The sequence below is a fragment of the Aphelocoma coerulescens genome, unplaced genomic scaffold (assembly GCF_041296385.1).
Source record: "Aphelocoma coerulescens isolate FSJ_1873_10779 unplaced genomic scaffold, UR_Acoe_1.0 HiC_scaffold_238, whole genome shotgun sequence".
In the NCBI taxonomy this organism is placed as follows: domain Eukaryota; kingdom Metazoa; phylum Chordata; class Aves; order Passeriformes; family Corvidae; genus Aphelocoma; species Aphelocoma coerulescens.
The window spans coordinates 143,593-163,245 of NW_027183583.1; the positions used below are offsets into that span (position 1 = coordinate 143,593).

At 50.8% G+C, this 19,653-nt stretch overlaps 1 protein-coding gene across 1 annotated transcript in view; it reads right to left on the reverse strand.

Moving 5' to 3' along the window:
- Positions 1 to 444: 444 nt before the first annotated feature.
- The window catches only part of LOC138101339 (importin-4-like), a 60,652-nt gene continuing 41,443 nt past the window's right edge, over positions 445 to 19,653 (reverse strand). Inside the window, exons 18-29 of the mRNA XM_068999136.1 lie at positions 16,507 to 16,615; positions 14,959 to 15,050; positions 14,787 to 14,864; positions 13,547 to 13,604; positions 13,220 to 13,304; positions 11,572 to 11,756; positions 10,132 to 10,278; positions 8,813 to 9,555; positions 8,572 to 8,695; positions 7,556 to 7,651; positions 4,157 to 4,220; positions 445 to 629 (exon numbers count right to left, since the gene is read on the reverse strand). Of these exons, the coding sequence (XP_068855237.1) occupies positions 484 to 629; positions 4,157 to 4,220; positions 7,556 to 7,651; positions 8,572 to 8,695; positions 8,813 to 9,555; positions 10,132 to 10,278; positions 11,572 to 11,756; positions 13,220 to 13,304; positions 13,547 to 13,604; positions 14,787 to 14,864; positions 14,959 to 15,050; positions 16,507 to 16,615 (1,927 nt within the window). The 3' untranslated portion in view covers positions 445 to 483. The remainder of the gene's footprint in view (positions 630 to 4,156; positions 4,221 to 7,555; positions 7,652 to 8,571; positions 8,696 to 8,812; positions 9,556 to 10,131; positions 10,279 to 11,571; positions 11,757 to 13,219; positions 13,305 to 13,546; positions 13,605 to 14,786; positions 14,865 to 14,958; positions 15,051 to 16,506; positions 16,616 to 19,653) is intronic.

Genomic DNA, 19,653 nt, shown 5'->3' on the forward strand with positions numbered 1-19,653 from the left:
TTCAGGGGAATTTCGAGGATTTTGGGGAGAATTCGGGGAGGAATTTTTAGGGAATTCCAAGTTGAGTTTTTCCGAGGAATTTCCCAGGAATTTTGGGGCGATTTCGGGAGGAATTTGGAAGGGATTTTGGGGAGGGATTTGGGCTCGGATTTTTGGGGAATTTTCGGGGAATTTTCGGGGAATTTTCGGGGAATTTTCAGGGAATTTTCGGGGAATTTTTTGGGGAATTTTGGGAGGATTTTCAGCAAAATTTCCCCGAATTTTTTCGGTCATTTTTTAAGGGAATTTCCCCTCCCCCCCCCAAATTCCAGGAGGATTTCGACAAAATTCCAGAAATTTCCAACAAACCCGAAAAAACCTCCAAAAATCGCCCCAAAATTCTGGAAAATTCCCCCCCCCACCACCACCAAGCCCCGCCCCCTTCCGAACAAGCCACGCCCCCTTCCCCGCCCCACCCTCGATTTTTATTGGCCGCCAATGACGTCACTCCTGCCCGGGGGGCGTGGCCTCCAACAGCCGGGCCAAGATGGCGGCGTGGGCGGGGTCGAGGGAGGCCACGCCCACCCGGAAGCGCCGGGGGTCGGCCCCGCCCACCTGGCGGAGCAGCGCCAGCAGTGATTGGCTGAGAGCTGAGGGGGCGGGGCCGGGACGGGGGGGGAGGGGAGGAGGGGAAAAAAAAGGGGAAAAAAAGGAAAAAAGGAGGAAAAAAAAGAGGAAAAAAAAAGAGGGAAAACGTCACCGAATGAGGCCCAAATTTCCCTCAAAAATCCCGGATTTCGCCCCGAAATTCCCTCCCATCCTAAAAATCCCCAATTGTCAGCAAAATCCCAGGAATTTCCCCCCAAAATTCCCGAAATTTCCCCCCAAAATTCCCGAAATTTCCCTCCAAAATCCTGAATTTTGCCCCGAAATTCCCTCCAATCCCAAAAATCTTCAATTTTCCCCAAAATCTCCAAATTTCCCAGAAAATCCCCCAATTTCCCCCCAAAATCCCCGAATTTCCCTCAAAAATCCCCAAATTCCCCCCAAATGATGTCAAATCCTTCAATTTCCCACCAAAACCATCCCAAAATCCCGATTTTCCCCCAAATTCCCCCCAAAATCCCAGAAATTTCCCCCCAAAATTCCCGAAATTTCCCTCAAAAATCCTGAATTTTGCCCCCAAATTCCCTCCAATCCCAAAAAGCTCCAATTTTCCCACCAAAAATCCCCAAATTTTCCCCCCAAATCCCCAATTTCCCCCCAAAATTCCCTCCCATCCCAAAAATCCCCAAAATTTCCCCCCAAAATCCCCGAATTTCCCTCAAAAATCCCCAAATGACGTCAAATCCCCCAATTTCCCACCAAACCCATCCCAAAATCCCAATTTTTCCCCAAATTCCCCCCAAAATCCTGAATTTCCCTCAAAAATCCCGAATTTCCCCCCAAAATTCCCTCCAATCCTAAAAATCCCCAATTGCCACCAAAACCCCGGAAATTTTCCCCCAAAATTTCCCCCAAAAATCCCGAATTTCGCCCCAAAATTCTCTCCAATCCCAAAAATCTTCAATTTTCCCACCAAAAATCCCCAAATTTTCCCCCAAAATCCCCAAATTTCCCAAAAAAACCACCAATTTCCCCCCAAAATCCCGAATTTCCCCCCAAAATTCCCGAAATTTCCCTCAAAAATCCTGAATTTTGCCCCCAAATTCCCTCCAATCCCAAAAAGCTCCAATTTTCCCACCAAAAATCCCCAAATTTTCCCCCCAAATCCCCAAATTTCCCAGAAAATCCCCAAATTCCCCCCAAAATCCCTGAATTTCCCTCAAAAATCCCCAAATTCCCCCCAAATGACGTCAAATCCCCCAATTTCCCACCAAACCCATCCCAAAATCCCAATTTTTCCCCAAATTCCCCCCAAAATCCCCTATTTCCCCCCCAAAATTCCCTCCAATCCTAAAAATCCCCAATTGCCACCAAAATCCCGGAAATTTCCCCCCAAAATTCCCGAAATTTCCCTCAAAAATCCTGAATTTTGCCCCAAAATTCCCTCCAATCCCAAAAATCTTCAATTTTCCCCAAAAATCCCCAAATTCCCCCCAAATGACGTCAAATCCCCCAATTTCCCACCAAACCCATCCCAAAATCCCAATTTTTCCCCAAATTCCCCCCAAAATCCCCAATTTCCCCCCAAAATGACCCCAAATCCCCTCAATTCCCCCCCAAATTTTCCCCCAAAACCATCCCAAAATGCCAATTTTCCCCAAATTCCCCCCAAAATCCCCAAATTCCCAAAAAATCCCCAGAATTCCCCCAAAAAATCCCCAAAATTCCCCCAAAAAATCCCCAAAATCCCCCCAAAAAATCCCCAAAATTCCCCCAAAAAATCCCCAAAATTCCCCCCCAAAATCCCCAAAATTCCCCCCCACAAATCCCCCAAATTCCCCCCAAAACGCCCAAATCCCCCCCAAAAAATCCCCAATTTCCCCTCAAAAATCCCCATTTTTTCCCTAAATCCCCCCCAAATCCCCCCAAAATTCCCCCCAAAAATCCCCCAAAAAATCCCAAAAAATCCCCAAAATCCCCCCCAAAATCCCCAAAACCCCCAAAATCCCCCCAAAAATCCCCCAAATCCCTCCAAAAATCCCCAAAATTCCCCTCAAAAATCCCCGCTTTTTGCCCCCCAAAATCCCCATTTTTTCCCCAAATTCCCCCCAAAAATCCCCTCAAAAATCCCCAAAATTCCCCAAATCCCACAAAATCCCCCCAAAATCCCAAAAATTCCCCCCCAAAATCCCCAAAATCCCCCAAAATCCTCCAAAAATCCCCCAAATCCCCCAAAAATTCCCCCAATCTCCCCAAAATTCCCCCCGAAATTCCCCAAAATCCTCTCAAAAATCCCCAAATTCCCCCCAAATCCCCCCAAACATCCCCAAAATTCTACCCTAAAATCCCCATTTTTTCCCCAAATTCCCCCCAAAAAATCCCCAAAATTTCCCCCAAAAATGCCCTCAAAAATCCCAAAAATCCCCCAAAATCCCCATTTTTCTCCCAAAATCCCCATTTTTTCCCTAAATCCCCCACAAAAAATCCCCAAAACCCCCCCAAAATCCCCCCAAAAATCCCCCCCAAAATCCCCAAAATCCCCCCAAAAATCCCCAAAATCCCCCCAAAAAAACCCCCCCCAAAAAATCCCCAAAATCTCCCCCAAAAATCCCCAAAATCTCCCCCAAAATCCCCAAAATTCCCCCCAAAAATCCCCCCAAAAATCCCCAAAATCCCCCAAAATCCCCCCCAAATCCCCATTTTTCTCCCAAAATCCCCATTTTTTCCCCAAACCCCCCCCAAAACTCCCCAAAACCCCCCCCAAAAATCCCCAAAAATCCCCAAAATCCCCCCAAAAATCCCCCAAAAATCCCTCCAAATTCCCCCCAGATCCCCCCAAAAATCCTCAAAATTCCCCTCAAAAATCCCCATTTTTCTCCCCAAATCCCCATTTTCTCCCTAAATCCCCCCAAAAATCCCCATTTTTCTCCCAAAATCCCCATTTTTTTCCCAAAATCCCCATTTTTTCCCCAAATCCCCCCCAAAAATCCCCAAATTCCCCCAAAAATTCCCCAGAAAAATCCCCAAAATCCCTCAAAAATCCCAATTTTTCTCCCCAAATCCCCATTTTCTCCCTAAATCCCCCCAAAAATCCCCAAAATCCCCCCAAAATCCCCCCAAAACCAACAAAATCCCCCCAAAATCCCCCCAAAAATCCTCAAAATCCCCCCAAAAATCCCCATTTTCCCCCCAAATCCCCATTTTTCCTCAAATCCCCCCAAAAAATCCCCAAAAATCCCCGAAAACCCCCCCAAAATCCCCCCAAAATCCCCCCAAAACCAACAAAATCACCCCAAAATCCCCCCAAAAATCCCCATTTTTCTCCCAAAATCCCCATTTTTTCCCCCAAAATCCCCATTTTTCCCCAAATCCCCCAAAAATCCCCAAAATCCCCCAAAAATCCCCCCAAAACCAACAAAATCCCCCCAAAATCTCCCCAAAAATCCCCATTTTTCCCCAAAATCCCCATTTTTGCCCCCAAATCCCCCCCAAAAAAATCCCCAAAAATCCCCAAATCCCCCCAAAACCCCCCAAAATCCCCAAATTCCCCGAAATGGCCCCAAATCCTCACCCGAGTCCAGCCGGGCCAGGGCGGGGCCGAGGCCCCGGACGAGCTCAGGGAGGTGGGGGAGGAGCTGCCGAGGGAAATTTGGGTCAAATTCCGCCGGTTTTGGGCAATTCCCGCAGTTTTGGGCAATTCCCGCCGGTTTTGGGGCGATTCGGGGAAAATTTGGGGGAGTTTTGGGGTAAATTGGGGGGGGGATGGGGATTTTGGGGGGAAAAAAGGGGATTTTGGGGAAAAAATGGGGATTTTTGGGACAAAAAAATGGGGATTTGGGGGGGAAAAAATGGAGGTTTTTGGGAAAAAAGGGATTTTGGGGAAAAAAAGGGGATTTTAGGGGGAAAAATGGAATTTTGGGGGACAAAAATGGGGATTTTGGGGAAAAAAATGGGATTTTTGGGATAAATTGGGGATTTTTGGGACAAAAACTGGGGACTTTGGGGGAAAAAAAAGGGGATTTTGGGGGAAAAAATGGGGATTTTGGGCAAAAAGGAAGATTAGGGGGGATAATGGGGATTTTGGGGGAAAAATGGGGATTTTTTGGGGGGGAAATGGGGATTTTTGGACAAAAAATGGGGATTTTGGGGGGGCAATGGGGATTTTTGGAAAAAAAAGGGAATTTGGGGGGAAATGGGAATTTTGGGGGAGAAATGGGGATTTTGGGGGAAAAAATGGGGATTTTGGGGGGAAAAATGGGGATTTTTGGGGAAAAAAGGGGATTTTGGGACAAAAAACGGGGATTTTGGGGACAAAAATGGGAATTTGGGACAAAAGATAAGAATTTGGGGAAAAAAATGGGAATTTTGGGGGAAAAATTGGGGATTTGGGCCAAAAATGGAGAATTTGGGGGACAAAAATGAAGATTTGGGGAGAAAAAGGTGATTTTGGGGGGAAAAATGGGAATTTTGGCCAAAAAATGGAGATTTGGGCAGAAATATTGGGATTTTTGGCCGAAAACTGGGTGGGTTGGGCTGAAAATGGGGGATTTTGGGGAAAACTGGGATTTTTGAGGGGATTTTGGGGGAAAATGGGGATTTTGGGATGGTTTTGGGGGGAAATTGGGGGGATTTGGGGTCATTTTGGGGAGAAATTGGGGATTTTTGAGGGAAATTTGGGGATTTTGGAGGGGAATTTTGGGGAATTCTTCCTCAGTTTTTCTTCATTTTTTTCCCAGATTTTTCCTGGATTTTTTTTTCCCAGGATTTTTCCTGATTTTTCCCCATTTTTTCCCACATTTTTTGAAGAATTTTTCCAGAATTTCCACTGGAATTTCCCAGAATTTTTCCTTGAATTTTTTCTGAATTTTTTTCTGAGTTTTTCCCAGTTTTTTTCTGAGCTTTTCTCTGAATTTTCCTGGATTTTCCCCATTTTTTCCCAATATTTTTTTGTTCAGAATTTTCCCTGAATTTTTTCGAAATTTTTCCTGCTTTTCCCCCAAACTTTTCCCAAGTTTTTCCCCAAATTTTCCCTGAATTTCCCCCAAATTTTGTGTGGATTTCTCCTGAATTTTCCCTGAATTTTCCCAGAATTTTTTCCAATTTCCCCCGAATTTTCCCTGAATTTTCCCCAAATTTCCCCCAAATTTTGCGTGAATTCTCCCTGATTTTTTCCCAAAATTTCCCTGAATTTCCTCTAAATTTCCCCTGATTGTTTCTGAAATTTTTTCCGAATTTTCCCCAATTTTTTCCCCAATTTTTCCCTGAATTTTCCCTGAATTTCCCTCAAATTTTGTGTGAATTTTCCCTGAATTTTTCCTGAATTTCCCCCAAATTTCTCCCAAATTCTGTGTGAATTTTCCCCAATTTCCCCCGATTTTTCCCCCAAATTTCCCTGAACTTCCCCGAAATTTCCCCCAAATTTTTCCCGAATTTTCCCCGATTTTCCCCAAATTTTCCCCGAATTTTCCCTGAATTTTTCATGAATTTTCCCAAAATTTTGCGTGAATTTTCCCCCGAATTTTCCCCAATTTTTTCCCCAAATTTTCTCTGAATTTCCCCCAAATTTCCCTGAATTTCTCTTGAGTTTTTCCTAAATTTTCCCCAATTTTTTCCCAAATTTTCTCTGAATTTCCCCCCAAATTTTCCTGATTTTTCCCGATTTTTCCCAAATTTTCCCTGAATTTCCCTCAAATTTTGTGTGAATTTTCCCTGAATTTTTCCTGAATTTCCCCCAAATTTCCCCCGGATTTCCCCCAAATTTCCCCCGGATTTCCCCCAAATTCTGTGTGAATTTTCCCCAATTTCCCCCAATTTTTTCCCAAAATTTCCCTGAATTTTTCCCAAGTTTTCCCTGAACTTCCCCAAAATTTCATTCAAAATTTTCCTGAATTTTCCTTGAATTTCCCCCAAATTTTTCCCAAATTTTCCCTGAATTTCCCCCAAATTTTGTGTGAATTTTTCCTGAATATTTCCTGAATTTCCCCCAAAATTTCCTTGAATTTCCCCCAATTTTGTGTGAATTCTCCCTGATTTTTTCCTAATTTTTTCCCAAATTTTCCCTGAATTTCCCCTGATTGTTTCTGAAATTTTTTCCGAATTTTCCCCAATTTTTTCCCCAATTTTTCACTGAATTTTCTCTGAATTTCCCCCAAATTTTGTGTGAATTTTTCCCTTTTTTCCCCCGAATTTTCCCCTGATTTTTCCCAATTTTTCCCTGAATTTTTCCTGAATTTCCACCAAATTTTGTGTGAATTTTCCCCCAATTTTTTCCAAAAATTTCCCAGAATTTTCCCAAATTTTGTGTGAATTTCTCCTGATTTTTCCCTGAATTTCCCCCAATTTTTTTCCCAATTTTTTCCAAATTTTTCCCAAATTTTTCCCAGAATTTTCCCCGAATTTCCCCCAAATTTTGTGTGAATTTTCCCCCAATTTCTTCCCAAATTTTCTCTGAATTTTTCCCAATTTTTCCCCAAAATTTCCCGAATTTTCCCCAATTTTTCCCAAAACTTTCCCGAATTTTTCCCAAATTTTTCCCCAAAATTTCCCTGAATTTTTCCCGAATTTTCCCTAAACTTCCCCGAAATTTCGTGCAAATTTTTCCTGAATTTTCCCAAATTTTCCCCAATTTTTTCCCAAATTTTCCCTGAATTTCCCTCAAATTTCGTGTGAATTTTTCCTGAATTTTTCCTGAATTTCCCCCAAATTTTGCGTGAATTTTCCTCCAATTTTTCCCAAATTTTCCCTGAATTTCCCTCAAATTTTGTGTGAATTTTTCCTGAATTTCCCCCAAATTTCCCCCAAATTCTGTGTGAATTTTTCCCCAATTTCCCCCAATTTTGTCCCTGAATTTTCCTGAATTTTTCCCGAATTTCCCCCAAATTTTGAGCGAATTTCCCCCGAATTTCCCCCAAACTTTCCCGGCTTTTCGGGTGAATTTTGGGCCGATTTGGGCCCTTTTTGGGTCCCTCACCCGCTCGGGCCCCGCCCCCAGCAGGAAGCGCAGCACCGGCTCCTCCTCCTCCAGGTCCTCGCTCAGCGGCAGCGCCCCCAGCACCAGCGGCAGCACCTGACCAGTACAGACCAGTAGCACCCAGTATGGACCGGTACGGAGCAGGATCAACCAGTATAAACTGGGACAAACCAGTATAAACCAGTATAAACCAGTATAGACCAGTATAGACCAGTATAAACTGGTATAAACCAGTATAAACCAGTATAGACCAGTATAGACCAGTATAGACCAGTATAGACCAGTATAGACCAGTATAAACTGGTACAAACCAGTATAAACCAGTGTAAACCAGTACAAACCAGTATAGACTGGTATGGACCAGTATAGACCAGTATAGATCAGTATGGACCAATATGAACCAGTAAGGACCAGCATAGACCAGTAAGGACCAGTATAAACTGGTACAAACCAGTATAAACCAGTATAAACCAGTATAAATCAGTAAGAACCAGTACAGACCGGTAAGGACCAGTATGGCCTATCCCAGTTCATCCCAGTCTCTCCCAGTCCCTCCCAGTAACACTAAAACCCCTCCCAGTCCCCCCCAATCCCCTCCCAGTCCCTCCCAGTCCCCTCCAATCCCCTCCCAGTCGCCTCCCAGTTCATCCCGGTCCCCCCCAATCCCCTCCCAGTCCCTCCCAGTCGCCTCCCAGTCCCTCCCAGTCCCTCCCAGTCCCCTCCCAGTCGCCTCCCAGTCCCTCCCAGTCCCTCCCAGTCCCCTCCCAGTCCCTCCCAGTCCTTCCCAGTCCCCCCCAATCCCCTCCCAGTCCCTCCCAATCCCCTCCCAGTCCCTCCCAGTCCCTCCCAGTCCCCCCCAATCCCATCCCAGTCCCCTCCAATCCCCTCCCAGTCCCTCCCAGTCCCCCTCAATCCCCTCCCAATCCCCTCCCAGTCCCTCCCAGTCCCCCCCAATCCCCACCACCCCCCAACCCCCCCCAAACCCCCTCCCACCCCCTCCCCCCATCCCCCCGTACCTCCTCGAAGGGCGCCCCCTGCTGGCGCACCAGCGCTCCCACCGCGTTGTCCCTCACCCTCCCCGGCCCCTCCCCCCCCTCCCGCAGGGCGCGGCCGCAAAGCTCCGCCCCCGGCCACGCCCCCCTGGAGGCGCCCAATTAAGGAAAACCCCAAATCCGACACCCCACTTCCTTATATGGCCATGTGGGCGTGGCCTCACCCCCCAACCCCCCCTCCCCCAGCCCCGTGATTGGCGGATACTCCAGGTGGGCGTGGCCGACGGCCTCCCCGATCCGGCCAATGGCGTAGAAGGCGTTGGACCGGACCTCGGGCTCGGGGTCGGCGGCGGCCAATCGGAAAGCGGGGCCCAAATCGGGTAAAAAGGGCGTGGCCTCCGGGCCGAGGGCGTGGCCCAGCTGGCCAATCACGGCCGCCGCCCAGGAGCGCGCCCCGGGGTGGGCGGGGTCGGCCAAAGCGGCCAATAGGGAAGGGAGGAGGCGGCGGAAGAGGCGGGGAGGGAAGGCCACGCCCCTTCCGGGGTTTGGGGAGGCACTTCCGGTGTTGGGGGAGCCATTTCCGGTGTCTTGGGAGGCACTTCCGGTGTTGGGGGAGCCATTTCCGGTATTAGGGAATCCACTTCCGGTATTAGGAAACCCATTTCCGGTGTTCGGGAATCCATTTCCGGTGTTCGGGAAGCCACTTCCGGTATTAGGAAACCCATTCCCGGTGTTCGGGAAGCCACTTCCGGTATTAGGAAACCCATTTCCGGTATTCGAAAATCCACTTCCGGAATTGGGAAATCCGCTTCCGGTGTCAGGAAATCCATTTCCGGTGTTGGGGATTTCACTTCCGGTTTGGGCCACGCCCGTTTCTGCCATGCTGACGTCGTTTCCGGTTTGGCCACGCCCATTTCCGGTTCCCAGCAGCCCCGCCCGCGCCATGGCCACGCCCAGTTCCGGCAGCCAATCAGAGGCGGCCTCGCGGAGCTCGGCAAGCTGGGAGGTCTGGGAGGGGGAGGGGCGTTACTGGGAGGGACTGGGAGGGACTGGGAGGGAACTGGGAGGGGATTGGGGGGGACTGGGAGGGACTGGGAGCGAACTGGGAGGGACTGGGAGGGACTGGGAGGGGACTGGGAGGGACTGGGAGGGACTGGGAGCGAACTGGGAGGGACTGGGAGGGACTGGGAGGGAACTGGGAGGGGATTGGGGGGGACTGGGACAGACTGGGCGGACTGGGAGGAACTGGGAGGGCCCTGGGCTGAACTGGAAGGGACTGGGAGGAACTGGGAGGGAACTGGGAGGGACTGGGAGGGACTGGGAGGGCACTGGGCTGAACTGGGAGGGACTGCGAGGGGACTGGGTGTTACTGGGAGGGCACTGGGAGGGACTGGGAGGAAACTGGTTTTAACTGGGAGGGCACTGGGCTGAACTGGGAGTGACTGGGAGGAACTGGGAGGGCACTGGGAGGGCACTGGGCTGAACTGGGAGGGACTGGGAGGAACTGGGAGGGCACTGGGAGGGCACTGGGCTGAACTGGTTTGAACTGGGCTGGACTGGGAGCCCCCCCGGCCCCTCCCCCACCTCCTCGTGGGCTCCGTCGGCTCCGCGGCGCCGCAGGCAGAGGATCTGGGGGGGTGGGGGAGGGGCCACGCTCAGCCCCGCCCCCTCCTCCCTAAGCCCCGCCCCCTCCTCCCTAAGCCCCGCCCCCTCCTCCCTAAGCACCGCCCCCTCCACATTAAGCCGCATCCGTATTAAGCCACGCCCATCCCATCTTTGGCCACGCCCCTCCTCTTTAAGCCACGCCCCCGCCATCAAGCCACGCCCCTTCCCCTTAAGCCACGCCCCTCCCCCTTAAGCCCCGCCCCTCATTAAGCCACGCCCCTTCCCTTAACCCACGCCCCTCCCCTTAAGCCCCGCCCCTCATTAAGCCACGCCCCTCCTCTCTAAGCCACGCCCCCTCCCCTTAAGCCGCACCCACTTCCCCTTAAGCCACGCCCCTTTCCCGTGAGCCCCACCCCCTTAAGCCACGCCCCCTCCCCTTTAGACACGCCCCTTCTTCCTTAGGCCACACCCCTTCTCCTTAAGCCACGCCCCACCCCCCTTAAGCCCCGCCCCTCCATTTAAGCCCCGCCCCCTCCATTTAAGCCCCGCCCCCTCCCTTTAAGCCCCACCCCTCCATTTAAGCCCTGCCCCCTCCCATTAAGCCCCGCCCCTCCCATTAAGCCCCGCCCCTCCCATTAAGCCCCGCCCCTCCCATTAAGTCCCGCCCCTCCGTTTAAGCCCCACCCCTTTAAGCCCTACCCCCTTTAAGCCCCACCCATTTAAGCCCTGCCCCTCCATTTAAGCCCCACCCCTTTAAGCCCCACCCCTCCAATTAAGCCCCACCCCTTTAAGCCCCGCCCCTTTCCCTTAAGCCCCGCCCCTCCAATTAAGCCCCACCCCCGCCCATTAAGCAGTTTCCTCCCATTAAGCCCCGCCCCCTCCATTTACGCCCCGCCCCCTCCCTTTAAGCCCCACCCCCTCCATTTAAGCCCCGCCCCTCCCATTAAGCCCCGCCTTTCCATTTAAGCCCCGCCCCTATTTAAGCCCCACCCCTTTAAGCCCCACCCATTTAAGCCCCGCCCCCTCCATTTAAGCCCCACCCCCTCTCATTAAGCTCCGCCCCTTTCCCTTAAGCCCCGCCCCCTCCCATTAAGCCCCACCCCCTCCATTTAAGCTCCGCCCCTCCATTTAAGCCCCGCCCCTATTTAAACCCCACCCATTTAAGCCCCACCCCTTTAAGCCCCACCCCCTTTAAGCCCCGCCCCCTCCCATTAAGCCCCACCCCCTCCCTTTAAGCCCCGCACCTCCATTTAAGCCCCACCCCCTCCCATTAAGCCCCACCCCCTCCATTTAAGCCCCACCCCCTTAAGCCCCACCCCCTCCCATTAAGCCCCGCCCCTCCCATTAAGCCCTACCCTTCCATTTAAGCCCCGCCCCTTTAAGCCCCGCCCCCTCCCTTTAAGCCCCGCCCCCCCTCACCTCGCCGGTGATGACGTCAGCCAGGGCTTGGCCAATGGGCTGCAGCCATTCCGGGGGGGCGTGGCCTGGGGGCTGCAGCAGCCGCCCGGCCCCGCCCACCGCCCCCAAGGCCCCGCCCACTTCCGGCTCCCGCCGCAGCCCCTCCAGCAGCGCCCGCAGCGCCCCCTGCTGGCCGGGAGTGGGGGCTGCCAGGGAAAGCAGGAGGGAGCGCTAGGGACCAGTATGGACCAGTATGGACCACTATGGACCAGTACGGACCAGTATGGACCACTATGGACCAGTACGGACCAGTACGGACCAGTACGGACCAGTATGGACCAGTATGGACCAGTATGGACCAGTATAAACCAGTATGGACCAGTATGGACCAGTACGGACCAGTATGGACCAGTATGGACCAGTATGGACCAGTACAGACCAGTATAAACCAGTATGAGATAGTCTAAACAAGCAGGGACCAGTAGGGACCGGTATGGACCAGTATAGACCAGTATGGACCAGTAGGGACTAGTATACACCAGTATAAACCAGTATGAGCCAGTCTAAACCAGTAGAGACCAGTATGGAACAGTATGGAACAGTATGGACCAGTAGAGACCAGTACGGACCAGTAGGGATCAGTAGGGACCAGTACAGACCAGTATGGACCAGTATAAACCAGTATACACCAGTAGGGGCCAGTACGGACCAGTATGGACCAGTACAGACCAGTAGGGATCAGTACGGACCAGTATGGACTGGTACAGACCAGTACGGACCTGTACGGACCAGTACGGACCAGTATGGACAAGTACGGACCTGTAGGGACCAGTATGGACCTGTACGGACCTCTACGGAACAGTACGGACCAGTATGGACCAGTAGGAACCAGTATGGACCAGTATAGACCAGTAGTGACCAGTAGGGACCAGTATGGACCAGTATAAACCACTATAAACCAGAATGAACCAGTCTAAACCTGTACGGACCAGTGTGGGTCAGTGTGGAACATTATGGACCAGTATAGACCAGTATGGACCGGTATAAACCAGTATAAACCAGTATGAACCAGTCTAAACCAGTCTAAACCAGTATGGACCAGTAGGGACCAGTTGGGACCAGTATGGACCAATAGGGACCAGTAGGGACCAGTATAGACCAGTATGGACCAATATAAACCCGTATAAACCAGTCAGAACTAGTATAAACCAGTATGGACCAGTATAAACCAATAAGAACCAGTATGGACCAGTATAAACCAATAAAAACCAGTATGGACCGGTATGGACCAGTATGGACCAGTACAAACCAGTAGGGCCAGTATGGGCCAGTACGGACCAGTGTAAACCAACATAAACCAGTATAAACCGGTAGCACTAGTATAAACCAGTATGGACCAGTTACAACCAGTATGAAGCAATACAAACCAGTAGAAACCAGTCTAAGCCAGTTAGAACCAGTATGAACCAGTAAAAACCAGTACAGAGCAATTTGGAGCCCTCCCAGTTCCCTCCCAGTCCCTCCCAGTTCCCTCCCAGTCCATCCCAGTCCCCCCCAGTTCCCTCCCAATCCCCTCCCAGTCCCTCCCAGTTCCCTCCCAGTCCCTCCCTATCCCCTCCCAGTCCCTTCCCAGTCCCTCCCAGTTCCTCCCAGTCCATCCCAGTCTCACCAGTTTGTGGCTCCCGGCCCCTCCCACAGCGGCAGAGGCTCCCCAGGGCCTCGTAGGCGGCGGCTCTGACCTGGCACTGGGGGAACTGGGAGGAACTGGGAGTTACTGGGAGGGACTGGGAGGGACTGGGAGGGACTGGGAGGGGACTGGGAGGGACTGGGAAGGACTGGGAAGGACTGGGAGGGGACTGGGAAGGACTGGGAGGGGACTGGGAGGGACTGGGAGGGGACTGGGAGGGACTGGGAAGGACTGGGAGGGACTGGGAGGGGAACTGGGAGGGAATTGGGAGGGACTGGGAGGTTACTGGTTTATACTGGGAGGGCTCACCTCGGTCAGATCCAAGATGGCCGCCAGAGTGGAGTCCACGTAGGGCAGGAAGGCGGCACTGGGGACCAGTATGGACCAGTATAAACCAGTATGGACCAGTATGGACCGGTATGGACCAGTATGGACCGGTATAAACCAGTATGGACCAGTATGGACCGGTATGGACCAGTATGGACCAGTATAAACCAGTATGGACCAGTATGGACCGGTATGGACCAGTATGGACCAGTATAAACCAGTATGGACCGGTATGGACCGGTATGGACCAGTATGGACCAGTATAAACCAGTATGGACCAGTATGGACCGGTATGGACCAGTATAAACCAGTATGGACCAGTATGGACCGGTATGGACCCCAGTAAGAGCGACCCCCACCAGTCCCCTCCCAGTTCCCTCCCAGTCCCTCCCAGTATGGCCCAGTAACCCCCCCAGAGACTTCCCAGTTCATCCCAGTAATTTCCAGTGATGTCCCAGTATGGACCAGTGACCCCTCCCAGTGCTCCCAGTGTTCCCGGTGCCCTCCCAGTATAAACCAGTAACCCCAAATCCCCCCCAGTCCCTCCCAGTCCCCTCCCAGTCCCCTCCCAATCCCCTCCCAGTCCCTCCCAGTCCCCTCCCAGTTCCCTCCCAGTCCCTCCCAGTCCCCTCCCAGTCCCCTCCCAATCCCCTCCCAGTCCCTCCCAGTCCCCTCCCAGTTCCCTCCCAATCCCTCCCAGTCCCTCCCAGTTCCCTCCCAGTTCCCTCCCAGTCCCTCCCAATCCCCTCCCAGTGACTCCCAGTCCCTCCCAGTATAAACCAGTAACCCTAAATCCCCTCCCAGTCCCTCCCAGTTCCCTCCCAGTCCCCTCCCAATCCCCTCCCAGTTCCCTCCCAATCCCTCCCAGTCCCTCCCAGTTCCCTCCCAGTCCCCTCCCAGTTCCCTCCCAGTCCCCTCCCAGTTCCCTCCCAATTCCCTCCCAGTCCCTCCCAGTTCCCTCCCAGTCCCCTCCCAGTCCCTTCCCAGTCCCTCCCAGTCCCTCCCAGTTCCCTCCCAATCCCTCCCAGTCCCTCCCAGTTCCCTCCCAGTCCCCTCCCAGTCCCTTCCCAGTCCCTCCCAGTCCCTCCCAGTTCCCTCCCAGTTCCCTTCCAGTTCCCTCCCAGTCCCCTCCCAATCCCCTCCCAGTCCCTCCCAGTCCCTCCCAGTCCCTCCCAATCCCCTCCCACTCCCTCCCAGTCCCTCCCAGTCCCTCCCAGTTTACCCGCAGTTCTCCGCTATCTCTCCCAGTGCTCCCAGCGCCGCCTCGGCCAATCCCGGGAAGGCCCCGCCCACTTCCAGCCTGGGGGGAGGGGGCGTGGCCATGACCATAAATGGGCAACGCCCCCTCCCCAAGCCCCGCCCCCTCCCCAAGCCCCGCCCCCTCCCCCTCTCACTCGGTGACGTCATCCTCCATTGGCTCCGCCCCCTCCTCGTCGTCGTCGTCGTCATGGAGATGCAGCAGCCAATCAGGGGCCTCCGAGGGGGGCTGGGGGGGAACAGGGACCGGTAAGGGACCAGTAGGGACCAGTATGGACCAGTATGGACCAGTACAGACCGGTATGGGCCAGTATGGATCACTATGGGCCAGTATGGACCAGTATGGACCAGTATGGACCAGTATGGGCCAGTAGGGACCAGTATAAACCAGTATGGACCAGTATGGACCGGTATGGACCAGTGTGGACCGGTATGGACCAGTATGGACCAGTACGGAATAGTACGGACCGGTATGGACCGGTATGGACCAGTATGGACCAGTAGGGACTGGTATGGACCAGTATGGACCAGTAAGGACCGGTAGGGACAAGTAGGGACCAGTATGGACCAGTATGGACCAGTAAAAACCAGTATGGACTGGTATGGACCAGTATGGACCAGTACAGACCAGCATAAACCAATAGGGACCAGTATGGACCAGTTTGGACCAGTATGGATCAGTATGGACCAGTTTGAACCAGTATGGACCAGTATGGGCCAGTAGGGATCAGTATGGACCAGTATGGACCAGTACAGACCAGTATAAACCAGTATGGACCAGTAGGGACTGGTATGGACCACTATGGGGCAGTATGGATCAGTTTAAACCAGTATGGACCAGTTTGGACCAGTACAGATCAGTATAGACCCGTATGGGCCAGTATAAACCAGTATGGACCAGTAGGGACCGGTGTGGACCAGTCTGGGCCAGTACAGACCAGTATAAACCAGTATAAACCAGTATAGAGTGGTATGGACCAGTACAGACCAGTGTGGACCAGTATAAACCAGTATGGACCTGTATGGACCAGTAGGGACCAGTATGGGCCACTAGGAACCAGTATGGACCAGTACGGACCAGTATGAACCAGTATGGAGTGGTATAAACCAGTATGAACCAGTATGGACCACTATAAACCAGTATAAACCAGTATGGGCCAGTATGGACCAGTACAAACCAGTGACCCCCCCCCCAGGACCTCCCAGTACCTTCCCAGTGCCTCCCAGTTCATCCCAGTATGGTCCCAGTCCCTCCCAGTGACGCCCCGGTTCCCTCCCAGTATGCTCCAGTATAGACCAGTAGCCTCCCAGTTCATCCCGGTAACCTCCCAGTATAAACCAGTAACCCCCCCAGCGCCCTCCCAGTACCTCCCAGTTCATCCCAGTCCGGCCCATCAGCCACCCAGCACTTCCCAGTATGGACCAGTAACCCCCCCCCAGTGAATCCCAGTCCCTCCCAGTAAGGACCAGTAACCCCTTAGGGCTTCCCCAGTTCATCCCAGTAGGGACCAGTTCATCCCAGTACAGCCCAGCGACCCCTCCAGGACCTCCCAGTTCATCCCAGTACGGCCCAGTGACCTCCCAGTACCCTCCCAGTCCATCCCAGCACCCCCAAACGCCATCGCGCCCCAAAACCAGTATAAACCAGTATAAACCAGTACAAACCAGTATAAACCAGTACTCACCAGCGAGGCCGGGGGCCGCAGCGCCCCCTGCAGGACGGGCAGCACCCGGGGCAGCAGCGGCGCCGCCCCCTCCCCCAACAGCTCCGAGACCGCCGCCGCCAGCACCAAACTGGGAACACTGGTTTGTACTGGGAAGGGCTCTGGGGGGGACTGGGAGGGACTGGGAGGGACTGGGAGGGGATTGGGCCTTACTGGGACGAACTGGGAGGGGATTCGGGGTTACTGGGAGTGACTGGTTTGGGGTTTGGGGGTTACTGGGATGAACTGGGAGTCACTGGGAGGGGACTGGGAGGGACTGAGCCTTACTGGGATGAACTGGGATGGACTGGGAAGGGGTTTTAGTGTTATTGGGAGTTACTGAGAGTTACTGGGATGGACTGGGAGGGACTGGGAGGGACTGGGAGGGGACTAAGAGGGACTGGGAGGGGATTTGGGGTTACTGGTTTGTACTGGGAGGGACTGGGAGGGACTGGGAGGGACTGGGAGGGGATTTGGGGTTACTGGTTTGTACTGGGAGGGACTGGGAGGGAACTGGGAGGGAACTCGGGGTTACTGGGAGGGAACTGGGATGGACTGGGAGGGACTGGGAGGGGCTGGGAGGGGATTTGGGGGTTACTGGTTTGTACTGGGAGGGACTGGGAGGGGATTTGGGGTTACTGGTTTATACTGGGAGGGACTGGGAGGGGATTTGGGGTTACTGGTTTGTACTGGGAGGGACTGGGAGGCCCGAGGTGGGCGGGGCTTGGCCGGGAGGGGGCGTGGCCAAGGGGAGGGGCCCGGGGGGGGATTTGGGGCCATTTTGGGGCAATTCCGGGAGATTTTGGGGCTTTTTGGGGGGAATTTTGGGGAATTTTGGGGAATTTTGGGGAAAATTTGGGGAATTTTGGAAAATTTTGAAAAATTTTTGGGGAATTTCGGGGAATTTTTGGGGAATTTGTGGAAATTGGAAAGTTTTTTTGTAAAATTTGGGGGAATTATAGAGAATTTTGGGGAAATTTGGGGAAATTTGGGAAAATTTTGGGGAATTTTATGGAATTTTGGAGAATTATGGAGAAATTCGGGGAATTTTGTAGAAATTTTGGTAAAATTTTAGAAAATTTTGAAAAAAATTGGGGAATTTGGAAGAAATTTTGGGGAAATTTTGGGGATTTTGAAGGAATTTTGATAAAATTTTGGGAATTTTGTAGAATTTTAGAGAAATTTTGGGGAATTTGAGAAAATTTTGGAAAAATTTTGATACTTTGGAGAAATTTGGGGTAATTTTGGGGAATTTGAGAAAATTTTGGAGAAATTTGGGGAATTTTGTGGAATTTTGGAGAAATTTTGGGGAATTTTGGAGAAATGTTACTGGAATTTTGGGGATATTTGGTAATTTGGGGGAAATTTGGGGAAATATGGTAAAATTTAAGGAATTTGGGGGAAATTTGGGGGAAATTTTGGAGTAATTTTAGAAAAATTTTGGGGAATTTTGGAGAAATTCTGAAAAATTTGGGGAATTTTGAAGAAATTTTAAGAATTTTAAAGAATTTTGAGAAATTTTTGGGAATTTTAAGGAAATTTTGGGGAATTTGAGAAAATTTTGGAAAAATTTGGGGAATTTGGGGAATTTTGGGAAAATTTTGGGGAAATTTTGTGGAATTTTGGGGTAATTTTGTGGAATTTTGGAGATATGGAGAATTTTGGGGAAATTTTGGGGAAATTTTGGGAATTTGAGAAAATTTTGAAGAAATTTGGGGAATTTTGGGGGAATTTGGGGGAAATTTTGTGGAATTTTGGATAATTTTGGGGAAATTTGGGGAAATCTGGTGAAATTGGGAAAATTTCGGGGAAATTCTGGGGAAATTCGGGGAATTTTTGGGGAATTTTGGGGAAAATTTGGAGAAAATTCTGGGGAATTTTCTGGATTTTTTTTCCCGCATTTTTCGCCCATTTTGTCCCAATTTTGAAGCTTTTTTGGGGGAGAATTTTGGATTTTTTGGGGATTTTTTGGAATTTCCAGGAATTCCCGGGAAGTTCTGGATTTTTCACGTGACAATTTTGGGGGAAATTCCCTCGGTTTTGGGACATTTTTGCCCATTTTGGGTCAATTTTGGCCATTTTTGGTCAATTTTTGCCCATTTTTCACCATTTTTCACCAATTTTTTGGTTTTTTTTTAAATTTCCGGCAACTTTTGGGGAATTTCGGGAATTTTGGGAATTCTGCCTCAACCCTCATCATTTGCACAACTTTCCCATGGGATTTTCCCCAAATTTGGGCCATTTTGGGCCATTTTTCCCCATTTTCCCCCCTTTTTTTTGCATTTTTTTGTATTTTTACCAATTTTTCCCAAATTTTTGGGGAATTTTCGGGATTTTTCAGGAATTTGGGGAATTCATGGAATTCCACCTCAACCCTCATTATTTTCACTTTTTTTCCATGGGATTTTCCCTCATTTTTGACCATTTTTAACCATTTTTAACCATTTTTAACCCTATTTAACCCTTTTTTCCCCCTTTTTTCCCAAATTCCCCCAAATTTCCCCCAAATTTCCCGGGAATTTTCAGGAATTCCAGGAATCCCCAAATTCCCACTGACCTTGACCAATCTCAAACCATTTCTCCTCATTTTTAGGCCATTTTGGGCCATTTTGGGCCATTTTTTCACTTTTTTTGCATTTTTTTTGCATTTTTTCCCAATTTTTCCCCAAATTTTTGGGAATTTTCGGGATTTTTCGGGAATTCCCAAAATTCCCCAAATTCCCACTGACCTTGACCAATCTCAAACCATTTTTTCCATGGGATTTTCCCTCCTTTTTGGGCCATTTTGGGCCATTTTTAACCATTTTTAACCATTTTTAACCCATTTTTTCCCCATTTTTTCCCAAATTCCCCCAAATTTCCCCCAAATTTCCCAGGAATTTTCAGGATTTTTCAGGAATTCCAGGAATCCCCAAATTCCCACTGACCTTGACCAATCTCAAACCATTTCTCCTCATTTTTAGGCCATTTTGGGCCATTTTGGGCCATTTTTTGCATTTTTTTGCATTTTTTTGCATTTTTTTGCATTTTTTTTGCATTTTTTCCCAATTTTTCCCAAATTTTTGGGAATTTTCGGGATTTTTCGGGAATTCCCAAAATTCCCCAAATTCCCACTGACCTTGACCAATC